General features: G+C 35.9%; 1 protein-coding gene across 1 annotated transcript in view; it reads left to right on the plus strand.

Annotated features, from left to right (window-relative positions):
- Window positions 1-1,797: 1,797 nt before the first annotated feature.
- The window catches only part of LOC148941902 (uncharacterized), a 76,092-nt gene continuing 51,212 nt past the window's right edge, over window positions 1,798-26,677 (plus strand). Inside the window, exons 1-3 of the mRNA XM_089102877.1 lie at window positions 1,798-1,886; window positions 18,420-18,530; window positions 25,523-25,642. Of these exons, the coding sequence (XP_088959003.1) occupies window positions 18,473-18,530; window positions 25,523-25,642 (178 nt within the window). The 5' untranslated portion in view covers window positions 1,798-1,886; window positions 18,420-18,472. The remainder of the gene's footprint in view (window positions 1,887-18,419; window positions 18,531-25,522; window positions 25,643-26,677) is intronic.

Genomic DNA, 26,677 nt, shown 5'->3' on the forward strand with positions numbered 1-26,677 from the left:
TGGGAAGGCAATGATATCCTGATAGTAGCATAATTCGCAAAAAATTGTCAAGTTCTTCAAAGCTCAATGTGAAGCTGATGTTACAATTCTAAGAAGCATATCATGTTGTTTCCCATATGATCATAGCACGAACTGTTTCGTCGTAGAATTGACAAAAACCTCGAATTCAGACATGTTTAATATGTGACTGCCCTTGTCTCCCAGTCTAGGTAGTGATTCTGATGGACGATCTCCAGAATGTGCTCTTTTTTTCATTTTGGAATACCCCTTTGGGTTTTTTTCGTAGGTCCGGATTTTTCAGAGGCAGCTTTTGAAGACTTTCCTTGCGATACTGTTGAGGCTTTTTTTCTACGACGGCTTAGTGGGACGTTGTCTAAATCATCAGCACCCAAAGTAGAAGCAGCAGGAAGCCCGGATGGATTATCTCCAGCTACATCGTCTGTTACGGAAGTATGGGTGATATCAAACTCTATCGTCCCTGCAACATCACTTGGAAGATCATTCAAAGACATTGTATTGTCCTCGTCCCCTCCTTCTTCGTCGCTAACTATCCCACATCAAGAGGAATTATGATCATATCAATCTCTTCCTCGTCATCAATTAGTTCGTCTAGTATAGCTACAGCTTTTTTCACAGATACACGCTGTTTGGGAGCCATCTGCAAAATAAAATATATCATCAGTCGCAGATCCGTAAAACATTTTGTGGGGCCTATACACCCAACGTTCCCAATAGTGAGTAGCTCTATTTATTAGATACTATCTCTTCACTCTGTGGTTATTTTAATATGAGCACTCCTAAGATTTTAAGGTCGTTAAGTTGAGATTTTTAAAACACTAAAACAAGATATTTCGAACATTCATCTATGCTGCCTTTTTGCCCGAAACTGCTGGTTCCCAAAAACTGACTTTTAGCTAGATTTAAGAAAATCCTGAAAACTCACCTAAATCCAATTCAAGGCACGGTAAATTCGACGAAGTTGCTGGTTAGCCTTAGATTTCTTTGGAAAGCTTAAAACTTGCCCAAGCTGCTACCTTGTGGGAAAAACAAAATCAAAATGAGATGTTCCCAAATGAGAACTTTGAGCGCTAATGGGTTAATAATTATTTTTATTTTTTTTGGGAGGGGGGGGGTTGGAGGGTTCAACCCTAGTGTTCTTTTAATGCGATTTTTGGTCTGTTTTGAAAAAAATAGCTATCTTAAAAATTTGAGCAGATGGATTTTGGGAAAAGAGGAATCGGGGGATGAGAGATAGTTCTCCTCTTGTCATATTTGACTCTTCAAAAAGTTACCATTTTTTCTATGAAAAATAAATGAAATATGGATGATGATCAAAAATTTTTCCCCTTGATCCTCATTTATTATTTTTGTTTTTAAACAAAAAGAGAGGATAGGTTTAAAAAAATTTATATAGAAGATCCATAGTCTTGTAAAATGTACATATAAATAGTATGCATAAATTCACCTAAGAAAATAGGTTTAAAATGCATCCATTCTATTATACCACAAATGGTTCGGACTTTCGCCTTAGAATTTGACTAAATTTCAGGGGGAAAAAAGTTGATAATTGTCCTTTGATGCCCATTCTTTAAAACTAATAACCACTAGAAAGTCCCTGTGGAAAGACTTTATTCAGAAGTTTTCAGAATGTAGATATAAAACACTCATGTAGATGTTGGACATGACAACAGAAATTTTCAAGTGAAAATAGTGTTGTCCACCGTTTATTTGTCTTTTTGTGATTTTTTCTAAGAGAGAGTGGTGATTTCATTTCCCCTTCTTTGATAACCGTGACTAAAAAAGCCAACGTCGACCAAAAAGCAAAGATTTCAAATGTTAAAAACAGGGATTCCTGAAACACTTCAAAGATTGATAATTGAATCTTAGTAAGTCGCTTAGTAAATCGCTTAATGATAATCGTTAAAATTCAAAATTATAGGTCACAAGCCTAATTTTTACAGATTATTAAGTTCCATCCTCTTTGGAAAAGTAGTGCTTTGGTGTTCTTTTGCAAAGAGTAGCCCAACCTATAGGGCCTACCACAAAAAAAAATTCAGCCCTGAGTATGATGAAATCCTTTGGTTAAGTATCTGGAAAAAATATTTGACGTCAATTGACTTTAATTGCAATAGCTGTCTTCTATTACTTGTCAAATTGTAAACAACAGCCTAGGCCTAATAGGCCTAGCCAACTCTAGAGTTAAGGTCCTTGAAGAAACTTTTCCTTAATGCTTTAATTTACATTTTAGAGCAAAATTAAGGTCTACACTGGATCTATTTTGGGTAAATATTTACAAAATCATATTATTGAGTTAGGAATAAAGGGAATAGCCTAGGCCTACACCATTCAGTGCCTTTTTTATGCTGATTACAAATATAATAATCATTTCTATTGGAAATGAATTTCAGCCCCCGCCCCCTAACCTAACCTCCACCCCCATATGTGCAAATATATATCTTGAATTGACATAGGCCTATATAGGGAGGGCATGGGCACAGGGAGGGGGGCAGCCGCCCCCCCTAGACCTTCAAATTTAGGTAAAGTTCTACCAAATCATATTATTGAGTTAGGAATAAAGTGAATACACCATTTGATGCCTTTTTTATACTGATTACAAATATAATAATCATTTCTATCAGAAATGAATTTCAGCCCCCCCTATATAGACCGACCCCTGAATTAGCATATATAGGGGGGCTGAAATTCATTTCCAATAGAAATGATTATTAGGCCCTATATTCATAATCAGCATACAAAAAGGCATCAAATGGTGTATTCACTTTATTCCTAACTCAATAATATGATTTGGTAGAACTTTACCCTAATTTACATTAGATATGGCTGAAAAAGCAGATGGTTTGGAAAAAACAGTTGATAAAACTCCATCACACTATCAACTGCCCCACCCCCCCTAGACAATATGCTGCCTATGCCCATGAGGGAGGGGGCTAAAATTCATTTCCAATAGAAATGATTGTTATATTTGTAATCAGCATAAAAAAAGGCATCAAATGGTGTATTAACTTTATTTGAAACTCAATAATATGATTTGGTAAATATGTACCCTATTTTGCCCTGTTTTGACGATTAGGAATTTTTGTCACTGTTTAAGGACCCATTAACACACAGTAGCCTACTAAGAGAGTACAATTTATGCCCACTCAGTAACAGTGATCACAAGGTAAGTAGACCTATGGCTCACAATGGCCATCCTCCTGGGGGTTCAGAGCTGACATCACCTCACAGCAGCAACTTCAGGTAGAGTCTGCAAGATGGTTGGGTAAAAAGTGGTATCAGTTTTCCCAGCAAGATGCTCAGGCTATATGATGAGGTAGGCATGACTTGTTCCATGGTTCCACTTGTTCTTGTTCCATGGTTCCATGACTTGTGATTCCATTCTTGGTATTTGCCTAGATAGCTACCTGGAGAGAAGGGAACTTGCTAAGAAAACAATGCTTAGTTCATATTATGCAGATTAATCATAGTTAACACATTTCATATGCAGCCTTGCTATACTTTACCCCCATCCCCCCTAATGTGCAAATATATAGACCAAATTATATATTTCATTTTTTAGGAAAACAATTTTTACTTTGTAATATACTGAATGATCATAGTTAACACATTTTGCATGCAGCCCCACTATACTTTACCCCATTCTCCCCTGATGTGCAAATATATAGCCCAAATTGTATATTTTCTATCTATTCTCAGAATGTGTCTTAGTTGTTTCTGTAGAATATTCTGTCCAGCATTAAACACTAAGCATTAAACATCAAGCATTAAGTATCTATTGTGACCCAAGCACCTACAAAATAAGTATAACATAAGCAACATAATAAATAAAGAAACATATTAAACACTTTAACTAGAGAACTCTACATCTTCCTTCTTTTAACGTTCTTGGTCTTTGAATAGTCTTAAGGGATGGCCCAGGCTATAGATTTAATCTAGCTGGTACCTTTAAGATCCTCCCTGATCTAGTTGTCTTCAAGGATGTATATGGTGAGAGCACTCTAGTTTTGAATTTAGAACAAGATGGTGTGTTCTGAATTTCCTGATCCATAGGTTGTTGATTTGCTCTTGGTGTCTTGAAAGATTCTTCCAGCAGGCTCCAATTTCAATTGGTGTTGCTGGATGGACTGGGCTTTTCTGGCAACTCTTTGGAAGGTTCATTATCTTTGGCACCTCCATGTTTGTCAATGATGGCTTGTAGTTTGACTGGTAGGTGCACTCATTGGTACTGTATCTGGGGCATATAAACTTCCTATTGCATTGGTATACCACTCCATCTTCTGTCTCTACAGTCACTGAACAGTTGCTCAATTCATCATATATATGGGTTACTGTGGCCTTCATCCATCTTTTATTTGATTGTCCATTTTTATTGAGTCATACTTGTTGACCTGGTGTTAATGGCTTGATTGGGTGTGTCCCCCTGTCATATGAGTCTTTCTTAGCTTCTTGCTACCTTGTACTTCTGTATAGACATGGCTTTGGGCATAAAGCTAATTTCTATTAAGGGTACTACTGATCTTAGCTGTCTGCTCATCAAAAGTTGTGATGGGGAAACTAAGTTGTCTATAGGAGTGTTACAATATTCTAGTAGAGCAAGGTAATGATCTGATTTGTCAGCTAATGCTTCAGACATGAGCCTCTTGACTGTTTGGACTGCCTTTTTATTGAGGCCATTGCTCTGAGGGTATTTGGGGCTGGACGTGCGGTGTTTGATTCTCCATTGTTTTGTAAATCTTCTGAATTCGTCTGCTGCAAACTGGGGCTGTTGTCAGATGTAAATATTCTTGGGATCCCGTTTTGTGCAAATTGACTCTTTGGCTTAGCAATAATGCTCCCTGAGCTGGTACTTTCTAGTTTATCAACTTCAGAGCATCAGCTGTAGTAGTCAGTAATTACCAAATAATTCCTTCCTTCCCAGAACAATCAGTTAGTACCCACATGTTCCCATGGGTACTCAAGAATGTCTGAGTTCTGGAGGGGTTCCTTTTGCTGGCATGCACTAAACTGTTGACATATTTCACATCCTGAGATGTACTTTGTGATGTTTAGCCAAAAATGCATGAGTGTGCATGTTGTTTTGTTTTGACAATGCCTAGGTGAGCAGTGTGAAGACAGGCCATGATTTCTTGATGCATGCATTTAGGTATTATGATTTGATCTCCCTTTAGGAGAATGCTGTGGTGTGTTTCTAGTTCATTCCTAGAGTTCCAGTACTTTTGAATTTCAGTTGTGCATTGCTTTTTGTTTTCTGGCCATCCGTTTTTGACTGTTTCATCTAGAATGTTCATCTCTTTATCATATTTTGAACTATTTGCTATGCTTTGTACCATCTGGTCTTTTATGGGGATGCCTTTGATGATGTTATGCACATGTAGTTTTTCTTCTGGGTCTGTGTGGGCCATATGCAACAGGAGAGGGCTTTAGCCACTGGGAAATGTGGTCCAGGTCTGTATGTAGGTCTCATGTCATATGGCTGGATGGCAAGCATCATTCATTGTAGTCTAGGTGGTGCCTGACTGATTGGTTTCCTCAGAAACCAATCATTCATCAATCAGAAACCAATCAAGGCTTCTGGTCTATAATCACTAAGATTTTCCTTCCAAACATATATTGATGAAAATGTTTACATGCAAATACTATGCCTAGTAGTTCTTTCTCCATTTGAGAGTATCTTTGTTCTGTGTTGCTTAAGGATCATGAACCAAATGCAACTGTTTTGTCTTTTACCAGTAGCTGGGCTCCTAGGCCATGTTGTGATGCATCAAAAATGATCTCAACTTCTGGGTTATTTGAATTGAAATATGAAAGTTGTTCACACAAGGATTTGCAAATACTGCGACAGGTATCACTGCATGCCTTCTTCCAGGCAAATTCCATTGTTTTCCCAAGCTCTTGCAGAGGCTGGTTTAGAATGGATAAGTTTGGTATGTATCTAGAAAGATAATTAAACATCCCAAGCAATGTCTGGAGCTCTTACTTTTGCATTGAATATGCATTTGTCTCTGTTCAATTTGACTCACTTCTCTCATGCTCTCTGAAGAACTGCTCTCAATTGCATGCCATGATTTTCTTTGCTTGTTCCTACACCTGCTATATCATCTACTATTAGACCCAAACCTAATCCTTCAAAGGCCTCTTCCATTTGATGTTGATATTCAACCTGAGCAGAAATTATTCCAAATGATTATCTTCTCTAGTTGAATCTTCTAAACATTGTATTGAATGTTGTAAGCTCTGATGAGGCATCATTGAGAATCGTCAACAAGTACCCATTTCTAGCATCCAACTGGAATAGATTTTGCCTTTGTATCCATTTATTCAGTTCCACAGGATCTAGGCAAATGAGGATATTGCCATTGGCCTTCTGCACAATGACAATTGAGTTGGCTCAGTCACCTTTTCAATTACTCCACTTTAGATTTGTTGTTCTAATTTGTTGTTTATTTTGAAGTGCTAGAGGTACTCTTCTTGGTGGCTGTACTGACAGTATTGCTCTTGGCTTCAGATGAATCTTACATGTTCCAGGCACTTTTCCAATGCCTTCAAACACGTGCTTGTGTTCTGCCAAAATTTTATCTGTGGTATTTTCTATTGTTGTCTGCTCTATGTTGTATATGAACTTGATTAAATTCATCAATGCACTAGTCTGTTTGCTTAGTATGGACTTCATGTCTGAGTCAACTATATGGAATTGTGTGATTGGGGTTCCCTGTCCTTAAACTGAACATCTAAGTGACTTATGCCAGCAACTTTCAGTGGCTCACCAGTACAACTTGTGAGTATATCTGCAGTTGGTATTACTTTTGGCCTTGAAAACACCTTGTTAAGGATCTGAGTTGGTATAATGTTTGCTTCAGCACCTGTATGCACATTCCTTTGCTGTAATGCACAACTCAGTAAGGTATTGTTCTATTGATTCACTGTCTCTCTGGTTACATTTATGAAACTGATATCTGGCAAATATTGGATTTGCAAGCTGCTCAACATGTTCACTAAACTTCCTTAGATATGCTGTAACATTATTTGTTTCACTGGCAGTTAATGTCCACATATTGAAGATGTCTCCTCCTTTCTCACCAGCCCTTATGTGTAAATATGAACATTTCACTGCATTCTCTTTTCTACTTAGTGGTCCTGTAAACATGAGTTCAGCATGTTGTTTGAAGTGTGACCATTCAACTTTCAAGTTTGTTGCATTCCAGTCTATAGATAGGCAAGCTCCAAGTTCCATATTTTATCCCTTATACTTCTGACACCATTTAGAGTATTCAATCAAGCATTAAAGGGGAAGCATTAAGCATCTAGTGTGACCCAACCACCTACAAAATAAATATAATATAAGCAACATAATAAATATTGAAACATATACTAAACACTTTAACTAGAGAACTCTACAGTTTCAACTGGTGTACCTGTAAATTGAATCAACTGTTATGAAACAAAATCTTGAAAAAGAAGTTACAGGTATATAATACATTGAAAAATATATAATTTGGGCTATATATTCGCACATAAAGGAGGGGGGTAGCTAATTAGAGACAACTCAAGACAGATAGTCTGAGTGAGAGGCAAAGTTGGCATAAGCCTTTTTCAGAATTTATATATTTGCTAGGATAATTCCAAAACATGGTAAGCTTTACCAAGCTTGTTACACTGAATGTTATAACAATTTATGACAATGCTGAAACACACTCTATGAAAAGATACAGGTCACAAAAACAACTAATACAAAAAAAAAAAAAAAATCAAAATGGATTGTAATAAGACCTTGTATGGAAATCCATAGAGGATAAACTACTTTTGAAAGACTGAACCAGGATATTGTGTCCAGCATTTTGTCGTCATAGTCATGTCGGAAAAAAAGTGTTGGCAATTGCTGGCATTTCTGTCTCTTGTTGTAATCAATATCATAGGGTAAAGGTAATAACGATTTGACAGTTTTTGTAAAAAAAACAGTTTTTCTACTCCTGAATTACGAATTTACAGACTGTTGGTTTGTAAGGAGTGTCAATATAAAATAATTACATATTGGAATTTACATTTTTGATGCGACGATTGGAATTTTGTATGAAAACGGTACACAACTCCAGTTTACCAACAATAAAAGATTTTCAACCTCACATTCGATACAACAAAAAAGTTACCTGTTTTCGTTGCAAGTTGAAACCCAATTCGACACCCGTCTAAATACTAGGGGAATACTTGTGGGCCGAACCTGGTGTATTTGACATGTATATTCTTGTTTCTTTGTTTTTCTTCAGCTTCATTTAATGTATAAAAGTATAAAAGACTATGCAGAAAGTAGAAGTAATAAAACTAACAAAATCGTTTCAAGTATGTAGTATTTGGTATAACAAAATTGGTACAACAAATTTTAATATGCATTATTAAATACAAATAGTATTTAGTATAACAAAATTGTTTCACTAGCATTTCGGAAGGGATAGGATCTAGGAAAACGGGAGTGGATTTCTAGAAATTTAAGAAGTTTATTTGATTTAGTGGATTTTATTTTCATATGCAGATTCTTATTTTTGTCCAAAACATAGGCCTACGCGTCATTTTTTATTCGGATGAAGGATAAATAAGGGTATAATCTAAAAAAATCTGGGGGGGGGGACAAAATCAGGTCTGGAGGGGGGCAACTGCCCCCCTGCCCCATAGCAATTTACGCCCCTGCATGGTATGAGGCCAAGCGGCAGTTCCTCAGATGATGGAAAAATCCAGTGTCTTTAAGTAAAACTTCAAAGTTTAAAAAAAACCTTTTGTTTAAATGTTCTTATATCTGAAATAGGCTTTTATTAGAAATAATAATCATCAAAATCTCTCGTTGCGCAGAAAGCACCCGTAAATTCGACAGCTATGGTGCCTATGGTTTCGTCAGTGGATCCTGGAATTTCGACACCTATTATTTCTCATCTGTTTTACATGTTCAGTGAAGTTTTGACAAAGTCACCTATATTTCGACAGGGTCTTTTGCTGTCTGTCCAAAATTTCGACAAGGTTACTTCGAGATATTCGCCAAAGAAATGAATCCCTTGATAGAAGCCGATATTTACGCGTTAATGCGGCTGAAGGAATATTTTTAGTCCGCCTGGTATTCCACTACATTGAACAAGAATTTTCGACACTTGGAACCTAGTTTTGACAATGCAATTTCCGTCGCCATTTTCATTTAATTTCATCAAGAAAAAGCTAATGTGGCTACATTTCAGAGAAGATCAGATGTATCTCGACACATTGGCGCTTATCCCAACTTTTTCTTGCAATAAATAACCAAGTAATGACAGTTTGAACATTACATATCTGAAAAATTGTCGGGAGCTCCTTTCGTGTTGAAAACAGGAAACTGACCGAATTGAATGTTCTTTTCTTATCTGGCTGTACCAGATATAGTGTCCACGTTTCGCACTATCGAAATATAACGACGGCTCCAAGAGATGGCGCTCTAAGTCACGGCTAAGCTGAGCTATCCCGTTTCGAAGGAAAATTTTGACAGTGGTTCCGAAATTGCACTGTCGAATCATTGGTGCCTTTACCCTACACGCCAGCTATGCACTTTGTGGCATGCCTCTGAACTCCCTCAATTAGTCTAGTATCATTCTTATAGGATAGATAGGTGAGATATGCCCCAAAATCTAAAACAGGCCTGACTATAATCTTATAAAACTTTAGAAAGACTTCAAGAGCAGTTACTTATGGCATATGAGGAGACCAAGGCATGAATTTGCTCTTGAGACTGCTTGTGGCCAGAGGCCATGGAGCTTTGGTTGTTCATCTATTGGCACTCCTACATCTCTTTCTTCAGAACTTTTCTTAAGTACTGAGTGTGACAGTGAATTGTGGTCAGACATATTGTACTGATGAAGGGGTTGTTGCTACCAAAGTGAAGGTTTCTGCACTTTGCTATGTTGAACTCAAGTAGTAAATCTTGTATCCATGTTTGGATTTTAAGAAGGTCAAACTGCAGGATTTGTTGGTTTGCAGGTCCAAACATCTTGGAGTAATCAGCATGAAAAGTGATGTTGTTTTCTATTCCACTTGCCATATTGCTGATGTATATAAGGAATACGGTAAGACCCAAAACAGTGCCTTGTGGAACTCCACTTACAACGTCACATGTTCTTGAGAAAACCTTGTCATCATAGGCCGAGAAGAGTCAAACATGCTGATTTTAACCTATCAGAAAGACCAAGACCCATTTGACTATGTCTGTGTGGGTACCTGATGTGATAATGTTCAATCTGAGGCAGTTGTGAGACACCTTGTCCAAGACCTTAGCCAGGTCTAATAAAATCAAGTCCACAGGGATTCCTTTATCTAAGTAATCTGTTATAATGTTGTATATCTTGAGGAGGCTGGTCTTGACTAATTTCCCTGGACCAATTTCCCATGCTGCTGAGGGGACAGAAATTTAATACAAAAATATAGTATCCCTTAATTCTAATGTTATTCTCTTTGTGATGTTTATAGTTGCATTTTTTTACAAATTCACCATATCCCCCTCCCCAAAAGGTCCCAGACATAATCCTAGCCTATATACAAAACTGATCTTAAAAGCTGTAAAAATTTTACTGTGTAATATGCAGCAATTTTCAGTTCGTCTCATTTTCATCTTTCTATTGATTTTCATCTATGTTTCTAATTCAAACTTCAACCACTGGATATTTCTGTCAATGCTCCATGTTTGGAGTGCCCATGCTTTAGAACCATATTTGACCATTCTCATCACTGTAGCTTACAATATTCTAACCTTGGTTAGCAGACTTGATCCAATTTCAAACTTTTTTCAACTGTAAAAAAAAAAAAAAATAAAAATAAAAAAAACTGAGCCTTGGCTATTCTACTATTAACATCTTCACTGCTCCCACTATCTTTACTAATATTACTACGAAGGTTTGTAAAGCTGTTCACTTGATCAATCTCTTTGTTACCCAGCATCACCTTTCATCTTCACTTATTCCTAGCCTTAGCAACTTAGCATTCTTAATATTAATTTTAAAACCTATTCTAGTACCCTGAACCCACAAAATCTCTAAAAGTTCATTTATTTTGCTAACACTTTCATTTAGGTTGCTTAAAATATCAGCATAATAGAAGGCAAGGAAAGTTTTTCCTTCCCATTTGATTCCATGTTCTCCCATTGCTTTTCCTGTGCTCCTTAAGACAAAGTTCTTCAAAATGAACCATGGGGATGAAACAGAATCCGGCTAACTCCTGATTTAATACAAAACCAGCTGCTAACCTCATTTCCTACCTTAACCTCAGCAGTGTTATTCTTGTATATACCACTAACCACTTTAATGTATTTGTCTGGTATCAAACAGTTTGTGGTAATGAACTGTAAGTAAGGAGTGACCCAGCTCAATAATCACTGAAACCCTAAAAACGGAATTTTGATACCAATAGATACACTAAACGAATCGGATTTTTATGCTGCCCCCTAGTCAATACCTCGTTCTTTGCGCTAAAGTTCGAATTTTGTTACAATAAACCCCTGAATCACAAATGCCATTTAATTAGAATAGATAGCTCTTTTGAAAGTACTAAAGCAACTTTAGCGTAAAGAGTGAGGTATTGACTAGGGGACAAACCCCCCTCATATACGTAATAATCTCTGTTAGTTTTAAGTTTTAATGTTGCTCCTTACTTTCAAATGAAAAAACTTGTTTTTTTATTTAATTTCTGATCGCTTTTTAAATAATGCTGAGAAATCCGGCGTCCCCTTCATAGAAATGTCCCTTCTCCCATGAAAACATCCTCTATGGAAAGATCCACCCACGTAACCCCCTCCTACGACCCCCCCCCCCCCACCAGAAAATATCCCTCCTGAAAACGGCTGTATACTTCCCGATAACCAATACTATATTCAATTAAATAAAAAAAAACAAGTTTTTTTAACTGTTTTTTTTTTCATTTGAAAGTAAGGAACATTATTAATACTTAAAAATTTCAGAAACTTCCTCCGTGGAAAGATCCTCCCACATAACCCTCCCCCCCCCCCGCTACTAGAAAAAATCCCCACTGAAAACGTCTCTATACTTCCCAATAACCAATACTATACATAAACATTGGGTAAAGTTCATAACTTTCAGCCCTCCCCCCAGGTACTTTGGGGGATTAAGTCATCCTAAAAGACATATTTACTATATTTTCGACCATGCTGAACAAAATGGCTATTTCAAAATTATGATCGGGTGACTTAGGGGAAAAAATGAGCGTGGGAGGGGGGCTCGTTGCCCTCCATTTTTTTGTTAACTTAAAAAGGGCACTAGAACTTCTAATTTCCGTTCGAATGAGCCCTTCCTCGATATTCTAGGACCACTGGGTCGATACAATCACCCCTGGAAAAAAAAACAACCAAAAACAAATAAACATGCATCCGTGATCTTCATGCATCTCTTGCAAAAAATACACAATTCTACCTTTTTCCAGATAGTAGATTGAAACCTCTACAGTAGAGTTCTCTGATACACTGAATCTGATGGTGGGATTTTCAATAAGGTTCTATAATTTTTGGGGGGTGTTTCCCTCTTTTTTCGAAAAACAGGCAAATTTTCTCAGACGCGTAACTTTTGATGAGTAAGACTAAACTTGATGAAAGTTATGTATTCGAAATTAGCATTAAAATCTGATCCTTTTGATGTATCTATTGGTATCAAAATTCCGTTTTTCAGAGTTTGGTTACTATTGAGCTGGATTGCTCCTTACTTACAGTTTGTTACCACAAACTGTTCGAACAGTGGGCAAAGTTTATAACTTGCAGCCTTTCCCCCAGGAACTGTGGGGAATAAGGTCATCCTCAAAGACATATTTATGATATTTTCGACTATGCTGAACAAAATGGCTATCTCAAAATTTTGATCACGTAACCTTGGGAAAAAATGAGCGTGGGAAGGGGTCTAGTTGCCCTCCAATATTTTGGTCACTTAAAAAGGGCATTAGAACTTTTAATTACCATTTGAATGAGCCCTCTTGCGGTATTCTAGGACCACTGGATTGATATGATCAACCCTGGGAAAAAGAAAACAAAAAAAAAACAAATAAACACATATTCATGATCTTTCTTCTGGCAAAAAATGTAAATTCTACATTTAAACAGAAAGGAGCCTGAAACTTCTACGGTATGGTTTTCTGATACTCTGAATCTGATGGTGTGATTTTCATTAAGGTTCTGTCACTTTTAAGGGATGTTTCCCCCTTTTTTTGAAAATAAGGAAAATTTTTTCAGGCTTGTAACTTTTGATGGGTAAGCCTAAACTTGATGAAACTTGTATATTTGAAATCAGTTTAGTGTATCTATTGGTATCAAAATTCCGTTTTTGTGATTTCAGTTATTATTGAGCTGGGTTGCTCCTTATTTACAGTTCATTACCACAAACTGTTTGATACCAGCCAAATACATTAAAGTGGTTAGTGGTATGTATAAGAATAACACTGCTGAGGTTAAGGTAGGAAATGAGGTTAGCAGCTGGTTTTGTATTAAATCAGGAGTTAGCAGGATTCTGTTTTATCCACATGGTTCATTTTGAAGAACTTTGTCTTAAGAAGCACAGGAAAGGCAATGGGAGAACATGGAATCAAATGGGAAGGAAAAACTTTCCTGGACTTAGATTATGCTGATATCTTAAGCAGCCTAGATGAAAGTGTTAGCAAAATAAATGAACTTTTAGAGGTTTTGTGAGTTCAGGGTACTAGAATAGGTTTTAAAATTAATGTTAAGAATGCTAAGTTGCTAATGCTAGGAATAAGTGAAGGTGAAAAGGTGATGCTGGGTAACAAAGAGGTTGATCAAGTGAACAGCTTTACAAACCTTCGTAGTATTATTAGTAAAGATAGTGGGAGCAGTGAAGATGTTAAAAGTAGAATAGCCAAGGCTCAGGTTTTTTTTTTTTTTTTTTTTTTTTTTTTTTTTTTTTTTTACAGTTGAAAAAAGTTTGAAATTGGATCAAGTCTGCTAACCAAGGTTAGAATATTGTAAGCTACAGTGATGAGAATGGTCAAATATGGTTCTGAAGCATGGGCACTCCAACCATCCAATGAAAATATGCAAGGTGTTTCCAGAGAAATTGCCTATGGATTGTTTTGGGTACCTGGCTGACTGACTGTATTTCAGTTGGCTCTAAGAAAAGTTTGGTTCAATCCTACTTTCTAGGGCCATAAGGGCCATGAGGTTTTGAATTGGTTGGAATGGAGGAGGATCGTGTTTAGCTGTGTTTGCCTCAGGTGGCTTGGTGCTGTGGTGAGTTGTTAGTAGTATTAGTAGTAGTATCACAACGATTAACTTCACAAAGAACATAAAATTGTAACATAAAAGGTGCTATTCTTTTTGGTATATGGTGTTTCCTTAAGAGGAACCGTAACTCTTCAGTATTAAGCAAATTGTTAAAATACCAATTACTGAGGAAAACACATGTCTTGATGCTATTCTACAGTCCCTCCTCAGCTATGTCCCCATTGGGTGAGAGCTGTTTTCTTTCCCTCCTTTTGTTTTTTACTACTCATGCTTTCTTCCTTTTGGTACACATCTGGATACCAAAGATTGGTCCAACATATTTAATCTTCATGGAAGATTTATACTTTCCACAAAAAAGCTAAATGATATTTTTTTTTTTAACAGAAAAAAATTAAATCGAAAAGTGATCTAATGATAAATCTGGCTGTAGTTCAGTCTCTCTATCAGATGAGGAAGAATCCTCATCAAAGAGGGCTTTTGATGTAGTAGCTGCAGCTGGGAATGTTTTTGATAACGCTGGTATCTTCTACCTTATTGGTTGTGAGCCTTTCTTTGCTTGCTATTTATTTCTCTTTCTCTCAAGCTTTGTTTCATGTTGAGGTTTCACTGGTGCTTTAATTAATACCCAGATTTTTATCTTTCTTTGAGGTCTGGTATTCTTGCTAGCCAGTTGAGCACAAGCCTTTTGAAAAGGATGAATCTGCTCTGACAAAAACACCATTTAAATATGTAGGAAGGGGTCCTGGAAATCTATCAAAATCATTTTTAGCTGTGCTGCTGTTTGCTGCATCTGGATTCAGACGATCAGAAACATAAGGTGACAAAAAGCCATGTTATAATATTGTATTTCTGTTGAACAGGAATCTGCCTAGTGTGGTAAAACCTATCTCAATAGTGTTCATTGTAAAATCTCTTGGAAAGGCTTATTCAACAAGTCCTGCGAAATTTGTATATTGCCACAGATAATGAGTTCATAACATCATTGTACTAGCTCTTCAGTGGAGCATTGACAGAATTATCCAGTGGTTGAAGTTTATGGCTGTACTGTGGCGGAAAAGTCAGTAGCACAATTCCATGATTACTTGCCTGGTTGAGAGTTTCAAAAGAGGTTTCACTCTTATGATTGTCTAAAACCAACAAACTCTTGTTCTCTTTGCTGCATTTAGCATATGTCTACTTGTCAAAATATGGTATTAAACAAGAACTGAATATTTCATTGGTCATCTAGCCACTTGGGTTGGCAGCTCCAGCGGATGATGGTAGGGCATTTGCTAACATATGGTCCTTGAAGTCAACTCTTGGAAAAAACAAAGAATGGTGGCAAAGTTGTTCCCAAAACACTAACACAGACTTACATCAGCCTACCAGTGACAGGAATTCCATGCTCTTCTGATGTGACCTAGCCCAGTTGTTTCAAACCCTTCTCTGCAATAATATTCGGCCGGACATGGGCTGTCGTTAAACATGTCTTGTCAATGTTATTTATGTTTTCTGGGCCAAACTTATGCTTTGTAAGGACTCTCCAATTTTTCATAGATGATTTATAGACTTTTCTTGTTGATGCTAGTGGCCCATGCTGAGCTACAAGCTTCTGATTTTCTGAAGATGAATTCAGAATTTCTCTTCATAAACACATAATACCAGGCTTTACCTGCCTTTTTGTGTTCAAGTCATGATGGGATTACCGTTCTGTTTGCTATTTCAAATTCCTAGGCAAATTTCATAAGCTGACTCTTGGTAGATCTTAGATGTGTGATAAAAGTACCACTCTGAAAGGAGTTCCTGAGAATGTTTATACTCACTTTATCAATTGCAGGTTCAGCAATAGACTTGCTCTGCTGGGCATATCAGTCCAGAGTCTAAAATAGTATACCATGAGCCATGGCAGGTTTTTGAAGCAATTTACTGTGTTACAAGACCTGGGCAATTTTGGTCATCATTATTATAGTGCCACCTTTTCGTTCATTGTCTGCATACAAAAGAAAGCTATTAATATCAACTTCAGGCTACAAGAGAGAAAGAGAGAGGCACCCTGGCATCTCCCAGGAAGATTCAGACAAAATTAAATCCTTCCAAAAAAAGCCCTGCATTTCCAAAGAAGGCAACGTTCCATACTCTCTTCTTTTAAAAAAGTTTCAAAAATGCTTTGGGTAAGGAGAGGTATGTTGTGCCTCTCTTTTTAAAACAATGAAATGACAAACTCTTAACCATAGAAACATTCTCTGAAAAAAACTTCCCACCCAGCCGCTTGTCTCAGGCTGCTTCTCTGCCTGTTCCTACCTTCTTCACAATTTGCTGAATTGCCTCCAGACAGACATAGAAAACAATTTGTTACATATATCTAAAAAAAGAATTAAAAAACATACCACTAATTTTTAACTTTCCATTCCTTGCACAGATATTTGCTATGCTTTGTATGTGCTTGCTCGTTTATTTCCTTTTTAATGGTCCTTTTAGTTTTTCTTTATATTTTAATGAGGTTTACTTGTTTTTAATCTTTTGCGATGTTATGGATATATATATATATATATATATATATATATATATATATATATATATCTATATATGTATGTATGTATATGTGTATATATATATATATATATATATATATATATATATATATATATATATATATATATATATATATATATATATATATATATATATATCCATAAAAATAATATGATTCAGCTTCTTCTGGTGCATCTAGCTTTTCAAAAATTCTTTTTAATTAATCACAAAGATGTAAAATAAAAAGGGTTATTATCTTAATTTCGTTCTGAATCACTATGCTTAGTGAATGACCACAGGGGCATCATTTTCTAGAGGGGGGGGCAACTAATCCTGCCAGACCTCACTTTCTTGATCTAGTGGTTCAAGAGGTTCTTGAACCAGGACTGAGCCATATGGACATTTTTTGTGGTATCTTTAACAAATGCTATTTTTTATTTTATTTTTAAGGTTGCTATAGCTATTTACTTATTTACTGACGTTTGTTTCTCTGTTTGAGATTATTTTTATAAAGCTCAAAATCTTTATATATAAAGATCTGCAAAGAAACACTCAATTTGACCATTTTTTAGGCTCTTATCAACAGCGCCATTAGGAGGAGCCAGGCGCCAATGTACTGTAGCCTCTGGGGAGAAAGAATAAATTACGAAAAAAGACAATATTTAGATATTCAAACATTAAAAAAAGATGTTTTAAAAAAATGCAAATATTATTGAGTAATTGATCAAAATTAAATTGCTGGGCATGCAGCCCACCTACACTGAAAGGTCTATGAAATACCATCTATCCTAATTATTTAAGCTTTATCAAGGAAAAAGAGAACTACTTTGCTTCTGTTTCCCAAGCCATGGAATGTTGAACTAGAAACCAAGGATCCAAGTTCAAAACCCAGTGATCTCACCTTAATTTCTATAAATCAACCTCTGTACATTTGACTATTGTAATACTGTTTCAGATCACTTTCATGATATCTTTTACACCCTTCTTTATTCATTTCTTTTTATACTTGGTATTACCATGGCAACTATGGTAATATGCCATGGTAATTTGGGAACAAACTAATCAAGCTCACCAACCATAAAAAAACTTCACTTGCTGAAGTCACATCCATGGGGAGTATGAAGGGAATCAAAAAGGAAAAAATGCTACACTATAAGTACATTGATAGTGCTAATGATGTGGTTTATGTAACGGTTCCCATGTCTGTACAGCAAGAAAGCAATAGCCCAAAGAGTTGGCAAAACTTTTGCTTGAAGTGGACCTATGTTCATATTAACATTATACAATTTGATCTAGCGTCGGGTAGAGCCGCCCTAGCCGATTGGTTAGCGCCCTAGACTTGAAATCCTGAAGACAAAGGTTCGAGTCCTGGTGTCATTTGTTTTTTAGTTTGGAACAGACTAAAACTAATGGTGTGACTTGGTAAGCTAAGCCAGAGTCGACCAAGCTCTAAATGGGTACCTCTAGAAATCAGAGTGAAAAATATGGGGAGCATCAGATGATTATCCCCAACCCCGCATTGCACTCCTGGTCGAAGGCAGTGAATCAGAGATCAGTACCTGCGCAACGCAGACCCATTGGTCAGCATGCGAAAAGGATATTCCTCCATATTTTTGTGAAAAAGATATCAATGACATTATTTTCTTTTTACCAGGTTTTGGCACTACGGGTGGTTATGCTTGAAGAGCCCAAAGCAAAAACACTTTGATGATGTCCTATCAACCAGACGTGGAAGAAATTTTGGTTGAATGTGAGATCAAATCAGGTACCTATTTCAGTTTCCAATAGTATCGTAATACTATAAATAAAAGTTCCATAAAACCATATAAGTTTCAAAGTACCATAATACTAGGCTATATCTGCCAACAAGGGTAGCTCTCCCTAAAGATATATTGGATGCCTTAAAGATCGATAACTTGAAACATCCTGGGACAACCTGTGTCTCAGGTAAATTAGTACTGTTTCTATACATCTTCTAGAGTCTAGAGTTCACATCTTCTATACTTAGTCTTCCTAACATTAATTTTCAAAACTGTTCTAGCACCCTTAACTCGCAAAACCTCTAAAAGTTCATTCATTTTGCTCACACTTTCCTCTAGGATGCTTAAATCATCAGCATAATCTAAGTCCAGGAAATTTTTTGCTCCCCATTTGATTCCGTGTTCTCCCATTGCCTTTCCTGTGCTCCTTAATACAAAATCCATCAAATTAGAAATCCAAATAATTAGAAATCCTTTCTTTAAAATTTTTTTCAAACACTTTACCATAAAGGCGATAAAATTGCAATGGGACGATAATTATTTACATCAGGTTTATCACCTTTTTATGTAGTGGAATTATTCGGGCAATTTTCCATCTACCAGGAAACAAACATGAACTGACACATAAATTAAAAATATTAGTAAGTGGTTCAGAAATCAATCCAACAATATTTTTTAACTATCTTGTTGATATTCCATCATATCCCACTGAATTACCACTTTATATTTTTAATAACCTTATGGAATTCTGCAAAACTAACTGGGGCCATAAAAATACTCGTACCTTCAGAGGGAGGGAAATAATGTTTATGCATCCTGCGAGAAGAAAAATCTATTTCCACAGAAACGATAGCTTGTCCGATGCCAATAGAATAATCACTAAACATGTTAGCAACAGCTTGCGGTCCTCTAACGTCTTTACCGTTTATGTCATATAACACCTAGGGATGCGACAACTGTTTATTTCGTCCAATTTTATCCTTGATCAAACTCCAAGTTTTCCGGGGAGAATCAGATTTGGAAATGAATCTTCATAAAAAACTTTCACTTTCTCTAAGATTCCTTTCCAACAGGTTTTTATATTTTTTAAAATGCCTTATGTTTATTTCTGTGGGATACTTCATTTTTATTTTATATAAATGGTGTTTTTCATTAATTAACCTCAAAATGGAACTCATTTACTTAAGGTTACCAGGGACCTGATTTTTTAAGGCCTCTTAGTCATACCTATTAATTAAAACAATGTAACTTCTCTGCTGACGTTAATTTTTTAGCTGTTCAAGGATTAAATAGGCATACTGATTTCAAAATTATAATTATTTTTGTTCTACTAGGATATACCTAGTGGAGTTTTTTCTCTACACTTTATATAGTAGTTTTATAGGTTCAACTTGAAACTATAGAATTTTAAGGTGAATTTAAATTCGTAGAATCATTCAACTTGAAAATACACAGCAAAATTTACAAGCATGTGAACATTGCCTGGTTTTCTAAAAAGGGGCGAAACACTCTCAAACGGTTGGGTAATCTTTTTTGAAATCATACCATCTAAGTTCCAAGAAAAATGATCCTGATGCGTGTTTAGATGTTTGTTTTGTTGTTTTTCTTCCCTTGGATTTGATTGTATCAAGCCAGTGGTCCTAGAAAGAATGAAAGGAGGCTCAATGGAAATTTGAGTTCTAGTACCTTGTTCAAGCAGCAAATAAAGATGGCGTCAAAGCAAAGTGGTATTGTCTGTATATTTTGGGGCAGAGAGGTATAATTTTGCCCCAAAGAGAGAAGAATCTATCAACTGAAAATTCTGAGGAAAAATTCTGAGATAACCAAGGTCCCCTCTCCTTCCCGTAGCAAATTATGCCCGTGCTACCAACTCGGCTTGGGTGTTCAGAAAATGATCGTTTGTTTTACTGTTCGCTTATGGTAGACTGAAGCTGTGCTGAGCTTCCAAGTTTTATAGGCAGTAATCCGGCGCGTTAGCGCTTTTGTTTTTAAGATGCACGTTGTCCATCCATCCAAAATAAACTGTTAATATAGACATGTTTGATTACTGTCTTATAATAGAAAAGCACTATCGTGCCATCTATTTTATTTTCTTAACTCACCAGGTTTGGGATGCTGCTATCCTGGGCTTAAGATGTGTCTGGGTCATGAAACTAGCAAACTTCTAAGCTCTTTTAAATCCCAATGAATACCAGTCGGGGCACCAGATACCTGATTTTATAAGACTCCTAATAGTTAATTAAGGCAAGTTTTTATAAAAGATATGACAACATATACATTAAACAAAATTTTAAATAATCGCTGTATAATAATGGTGTTTAATCTAAATAAATGTAGCCTAAACAGTAATCTTAACAGTTTATTTTGTGACTTCTAATGTTGAGTTTCTGCAGATGTGACTACTGTGGAGACTTCTGAATAACGTTGGAAAAAATACTCGTTAAAGTATGAGAAGATCTGAAAAAAAAAAGTTAAATCCTGGCACCTCCGTGCTGCTTGTTCAGTGTGGTTTTTTTTTTTTTTTTTTTTTTTTTTTTTTTTTTTTTTTTTTTTGCGTAGTATTTTATTTTTCTACTTTTTTGGCACTGTTCTTTCCTTGATTTAATTTTTGTTGGGTTGAAGAGTTAGTTCTTATATTCGTTATACCCAATACTTACGCGCTCAGCTCTTCATTGGGGGCTTATTATTTTGTCAGGTATTTTTTGTATTATGATGTATTTGGTCTAAGACACACTTACCGTTTTTTTACCAAGTGTTTGTTTTACCGAGCGTTTTTTCGCTGCTGCTACTCTAGAGCATACACGCTGGGTGCTAAAAATTCTATCGTCAAATAACATCAGTCGACCATAATAGATCATATTAATCTCATAGATCATAAATGAATCATGAATATTTATAAGTCTTTTTGTAGCGTCATTAAAAATAATTAAAAAAACGACAAATTTGCCACCCACCCTTAACCCTGTATGACCCCCTATTTTTGTATGAATTTATTGCAATACAGATATTGGGGAGGGGAGAGGGGAGAGCAGTTAACATAAGAAGCTACTCTTAAAACCAATTGGTAGGAATTTTCTTAATGTAAATAAATTCAAATTTTGTTAGAATAGTTTTTAGTTTAGGGCACATAAATTGCATTAACACTCATTTTGTATTTATGATAATCAGGGTTTGATTTATTTAGGGTCAAAGGCAGGGGCTTATTTAGGCCCAATCTCCTGACACTTCAAACTTCTTCGAATTTCTGGGCACTTCCTAATCAAATTATCTAGTCTAGTCTAGTTTTTTTTTTTTTTTTTTTTTTTTTTTTTTTTTTTTTTTTTTTTTTACAATTGCCCTCTACCACCCCAGGAAAAGAAATTCATTTATGACTTCTAGTTTAGTTTTTTTTTTTTTTTTTTCATGATATACCCTCTGCAAACACACTCTCATCAACAGTCGTCAGTGTTAAAAAAAAACACCTAATGTATATGTTTTCATTTAGTTCCATAAGCCATTATCCCGTGGTATAATTGCGTCAAAACCCTGGGGGGGGGGTTCGAGCTAGTTTTCCCAAAAATAGTGAAAATAACGATGAAAATGAGCTATTAGTGCCACAAGGGCAAACATATACTAACGAAAACTGACCTGTTTCTCTGGATACTTCAATTATCCAGACTTATCTTAGTTTTGACAAGATTTTTTTTATAGAAACCAAATTTCAACTGGGGGGGGCAAACTGAGTTCTCCCCCTTATTTCCGTAGAAATGCCCCTGTCACCATCTCGGCTTAGGCGTTCAGATAAATGATCGTTTGTTTTGCCGTTCGCTTATTGTAGTGACAATGGATGACTGGATTGCTGCCGTTGATGTTTGTTTTACCGGTCGTTTTACTGCACGATCGGTAAAAAACGCCAAATGTGTCTCGGGTCTTATGGGTATTATTGTGTAATATTTCTTGTATTGGGTTGGGTAAATTCCACAGTGTGTTGTTTTCATGCAAGTATGTAAAGGAAACCGGTAAAATCGTAAAATTAGGAATGTAGGAATTATTTATAGCAGCATAAATCTAATAACTTTTGTATATAACAAAGTGAAAACTTTTTAGAAATCACATTAAACTTTTATAACTTGTGTATTGTATTTTATCTTTGTTATTATAATTATTGAAATTTTAGTTTATCTGAAATTGCCATTATTATGTTTTTTTCTTTATTATTTAAATTTTTGCTCGTATTTTTTTTACCTTTTGTTTTGTTCCACTGCTTAATTTAAGTTTAACTGGTATTTTTCTCTAAAAATTTTTGTTCAGTTATTGGTTCAATTTGGTTCAATTTTGGTTCAATTTGGTTCAATGGTTCAATTGTCAGTATTTGAAATTTTATAAATGTAAACTCTTAGAAGTACTAAATGATCATAACTGGAGACAAGACTGGGTAGGAGTAATCCTCAAAGATTTTGACCCCTTCGTAGAAAATTTGAAAAATCTGTCTCTCATCCCTCTGATAAAAAACAATATTTCAGTCCGGCCCCTCTCTGGTGCTTACTTTTGTGCTTATTCGTATATTTTAATGTCTAAATAAAAGAACTGTACCCTACCCCCACCAATACTTTGACCTGCTCCTAAAATAGTTATGACAATACCCTGGTCTATCAGGGTGTTGTTTTTTTTTTATAATGGACCATTAAATATAGCTATAAATATTTGTTATAAATATAATTATAAAAATACAATATTAAAAATATAATATAAAAAATAACAAATATAATCCGTTATAACGATATAAACATCGTTATAAATATAAATATAATAAGTATAAAGTGTTATAAATGGTTTATATTATTTATAACATATATAAATATAATGCTAAGGAAATATGTCATTTCTGTTACGCCCAAAAGCCGTATATTACATTTTCACAATTCTGGGAAAATTGCCAAAGACCGCTTCCTAAGCTGAGCTCAAAAGGAGGATGACCAGGAAAATACAGGTCAAGAGCATCATAAACAAATACACACCCTTAAATCCAGATTTAATAATAAATAAATTGCAGGAAATAGTCCCTATGTAATACACCTGTATCCATAAACTAACTCAAGTTCTTGATCTTCATAATGCTTCTATCACTTAATATCATGTCCATCCATTCCTCCCTTGTATTCCACCCCGGACAAATTTCCTCCCTCATACCATTTAATTCTTCACAAAAACCCAAAAATTAAATTAAATCATCCTACCCATCCCCACATATTAAGCAAAAGTAAGGGCCTAACTCAGACTTCGCCCTTCCCAGATACTTTTTTTTTCTAATCAAACAGGTAAAAAGCTACCCCTTGCTGATATTGTGCACTTTAGTACCTCGTTATTAAGCCCTACAATAAAACAACCCTACATAATTAGTCCTAATTGGAAAGATATAGCCCAGCTGATCTTCCCCTTGAATTCAGATCAAACAACAATTTTCGGCAATTATTTCATAAGTTTGAAAATGTCTGATAAGACCTTTTAGCGTGACAGTGGCGATATGTGTACTACAAGAAAAACTAAACTGCTCAACGACTTGTGTTATGTTAAAACACACGAGAGTTGTAAATTCTCTAGTTGGAGTTTTTGTGATTTGAACTAGTCACTTTCATATACGGGTAGGAGAGGGTATGGGAGGCTATTTTTTACGCTGTTGAGATGAAGTTCGAAGCATTAATAAGCTTAAGGCTCTTTGATGCCTTAACGAACGACCCGATTATTATTATTATTTATTGAAAACATGTCTTATTATAAAAAGGAAATGACAGAGCATTATAAAAAAGAAAAAGATCACTATGCAACTGTTACAATGTAACTAGTGTAGAAGGAGTTGGTTCCAAGCATGTTTTAACAACAAAAATGACGGAGCACTACAGAAGAGCACTATACTCTCTGGGACAAGAGACAATTAGAGAACAGAGAAACAATAAAGAGAACCGGCACTTGTAACAAAAATGAAGAAAAGGAGCTATGAAAATGTATATAGAAATGGCTAGTGTAAAAGGAGTAGTTTCCAAGCGTGATTTGAAATCTTTTGGTTGTTTTTCTATGACCTTAACAACAGCTATAGTAGAATTCTATACTATAGCTATAGTTTATTGATGAGCTTTGAATTGCGTGTCCAAATTGGATATCTCAGTAAAGATTTTGCGAAACGGAAGAAGGTTGAATAGATTTTCAGTTTATCAGTGTCTGTAAAAACCTTCCAGAAGGGTGCAATATAGAGGATGTAAGGGAGAGCAACAGTGGTGTACAGGGTCGACAGACAACCGCAATTAAAACAAAACTTAGCAGAGACTATGGAATCGCATGAAGCTGATAAGCGATATTTGACGTATTCTGCTAAAAGATGACGAGTGGGAGACATTATCTATCTCGACCCTTTCAAGCTTTTTAGTTTGTGCTGCCAAACTATTCAGAATTGATTGGGGGATCTTGCCATAACTTGTATAGCTTTGATAAGAGATCTAAAAAATAATAGAAAACTAAAAGCCGACATCTAGTTTCTGGAAAATCTTAGAAAAAACATTTAACTTCTCCCGTTTTGGGTCAGAGATAGAGAAATTCAGATTTAACCAAACTTGCATAATTAGAAAGCGAATTTTTTTTTATGATTGAACGGAGATCTTTTCTTTTTAAAGTTCAGAAAAGGACAGTCCCTTAAAATATCATACTGTACCTGCTTGGAAAACATTATAAATAAGAAGTCTCATTGAATAATTCGACAGCTTTGCAAGTTTTTGTTGTGCTAACAGCCTTTATTGAAATCTTAGTTTATAGGTTCCCTTTGCTTTAAACTAGCATCTCGTTAGCTTTTCAAACTGCTGACACAAATCCCCTATCATATTTAAGAAAATTGCTTCGGAGGCTCCCTGTGGTACTAGAAAAATTTAATAATGCGCACTTTGTCTTTGAGACTGTCAGCCGACGCTGATGCTCATAATATGACATTTTTAGTATCGAGCGACCTGAAGAATAATGATTATATTTGTAGAGCCTGAGGAGAGTTTTTTCGACTTCGCTCTGGAAGAGGATGGTATGTTGATGTTGCCGTCAGAAGTTGCACGAGACAGCATTTCAATTTCACATGCTGATGAAACGGATATATTAAAAGGTAAAAACTAGAGTCATTTTTACCTGAGGAAGGCTGAACGGCCCCCGTGTTTCAGTAGCCGTTCTTTAAAAATTGAGACACACAGTCAAACGGTAGCGTAAAAAGCAAGGTATTAAGGAGGGGGCAACCCTTCATATACGGAATGCTTTCTGTTCGTTTTGAGTTTTAATGTCGCTCCTTACTTTCAGTCAAAAAAGCTTGTTTTTTGTATTATTTGATTTATGATCGTTTATCAAATAATGCCGGTAAATCTGGCTCACCCTCCATGAAATAAATCCCCCCCCCCCATGGAAAAATTCTCAGTGGAAAAATCCTACGTAAAATGCCCCCCTCCCCGTCAAATTCTCTCCAGACAGTTCCATCCCCCTTCCCGTAAAATTTTGTTGTGGACGATTCAGCCTGAAAAATTCTTGGAATTCTTTCATTTCAAAAAGACTTTAATCACAAATCGGTTTCTTGATCACTTCAGAAATGCCCCCTTTCGTGGAAATTATTTCCCTGAAATCAAAACATGCGGAAAAAAGCCCCTGGATAATTCCCCCGGAACATCTTCACATGAAAAATTTGGCAAAGAGAATGTAAGACAATTAAAAAGAATGTCATGTAGAAATTCTTTCATCCCCCCAGTGAAGCATTTCCTCTGGACAATTCACCTTCTGGAAAATTATCTCCCCAAGGAAAGTTTTCCCTATAGAAATCCACCCCAAGCACAAACCCCCCTCCCCCCTGAAAAATTACTGTATACTTCCCAATAACAAATACTATATGTAAACAATGGGCAAATTTCACAACTGACGGGCCTCTCCCCACAAACTGTGGGGGGTCATTTAACACCTAAAGATATAAGTATTTGATTGTTGAATTATACTGAACAAAATGGCTGTCTCAAAATTTTGATCAGATAACTTTGGAGGGAAAATGGGAGTGTGAGGGGGTTGCCCTCCAATCTTTTTGGTCACTTAAATAGGGCACTAGAACTTTTAATTTCCGTTTGAATGCACCCCCTCCCGATCTTCTAGGACCATTATTTCGATA

This window comes from Artemia sp. Qi Xiang Cuo, chromosome 17 (assembly GCF_049724085.1).
Source record: "Artemia sp. Qi Xiang Cuo chromosome 17, ASM4972408v1, whole genome shotgun sequence".
Lineage (NCBI taxonomy): Eukaryota > Metazoa > Arthropoda > Branchiopoda > Anostraca > Artemiidae > Artemia > Artemia sp. Qi Xiang Cuo.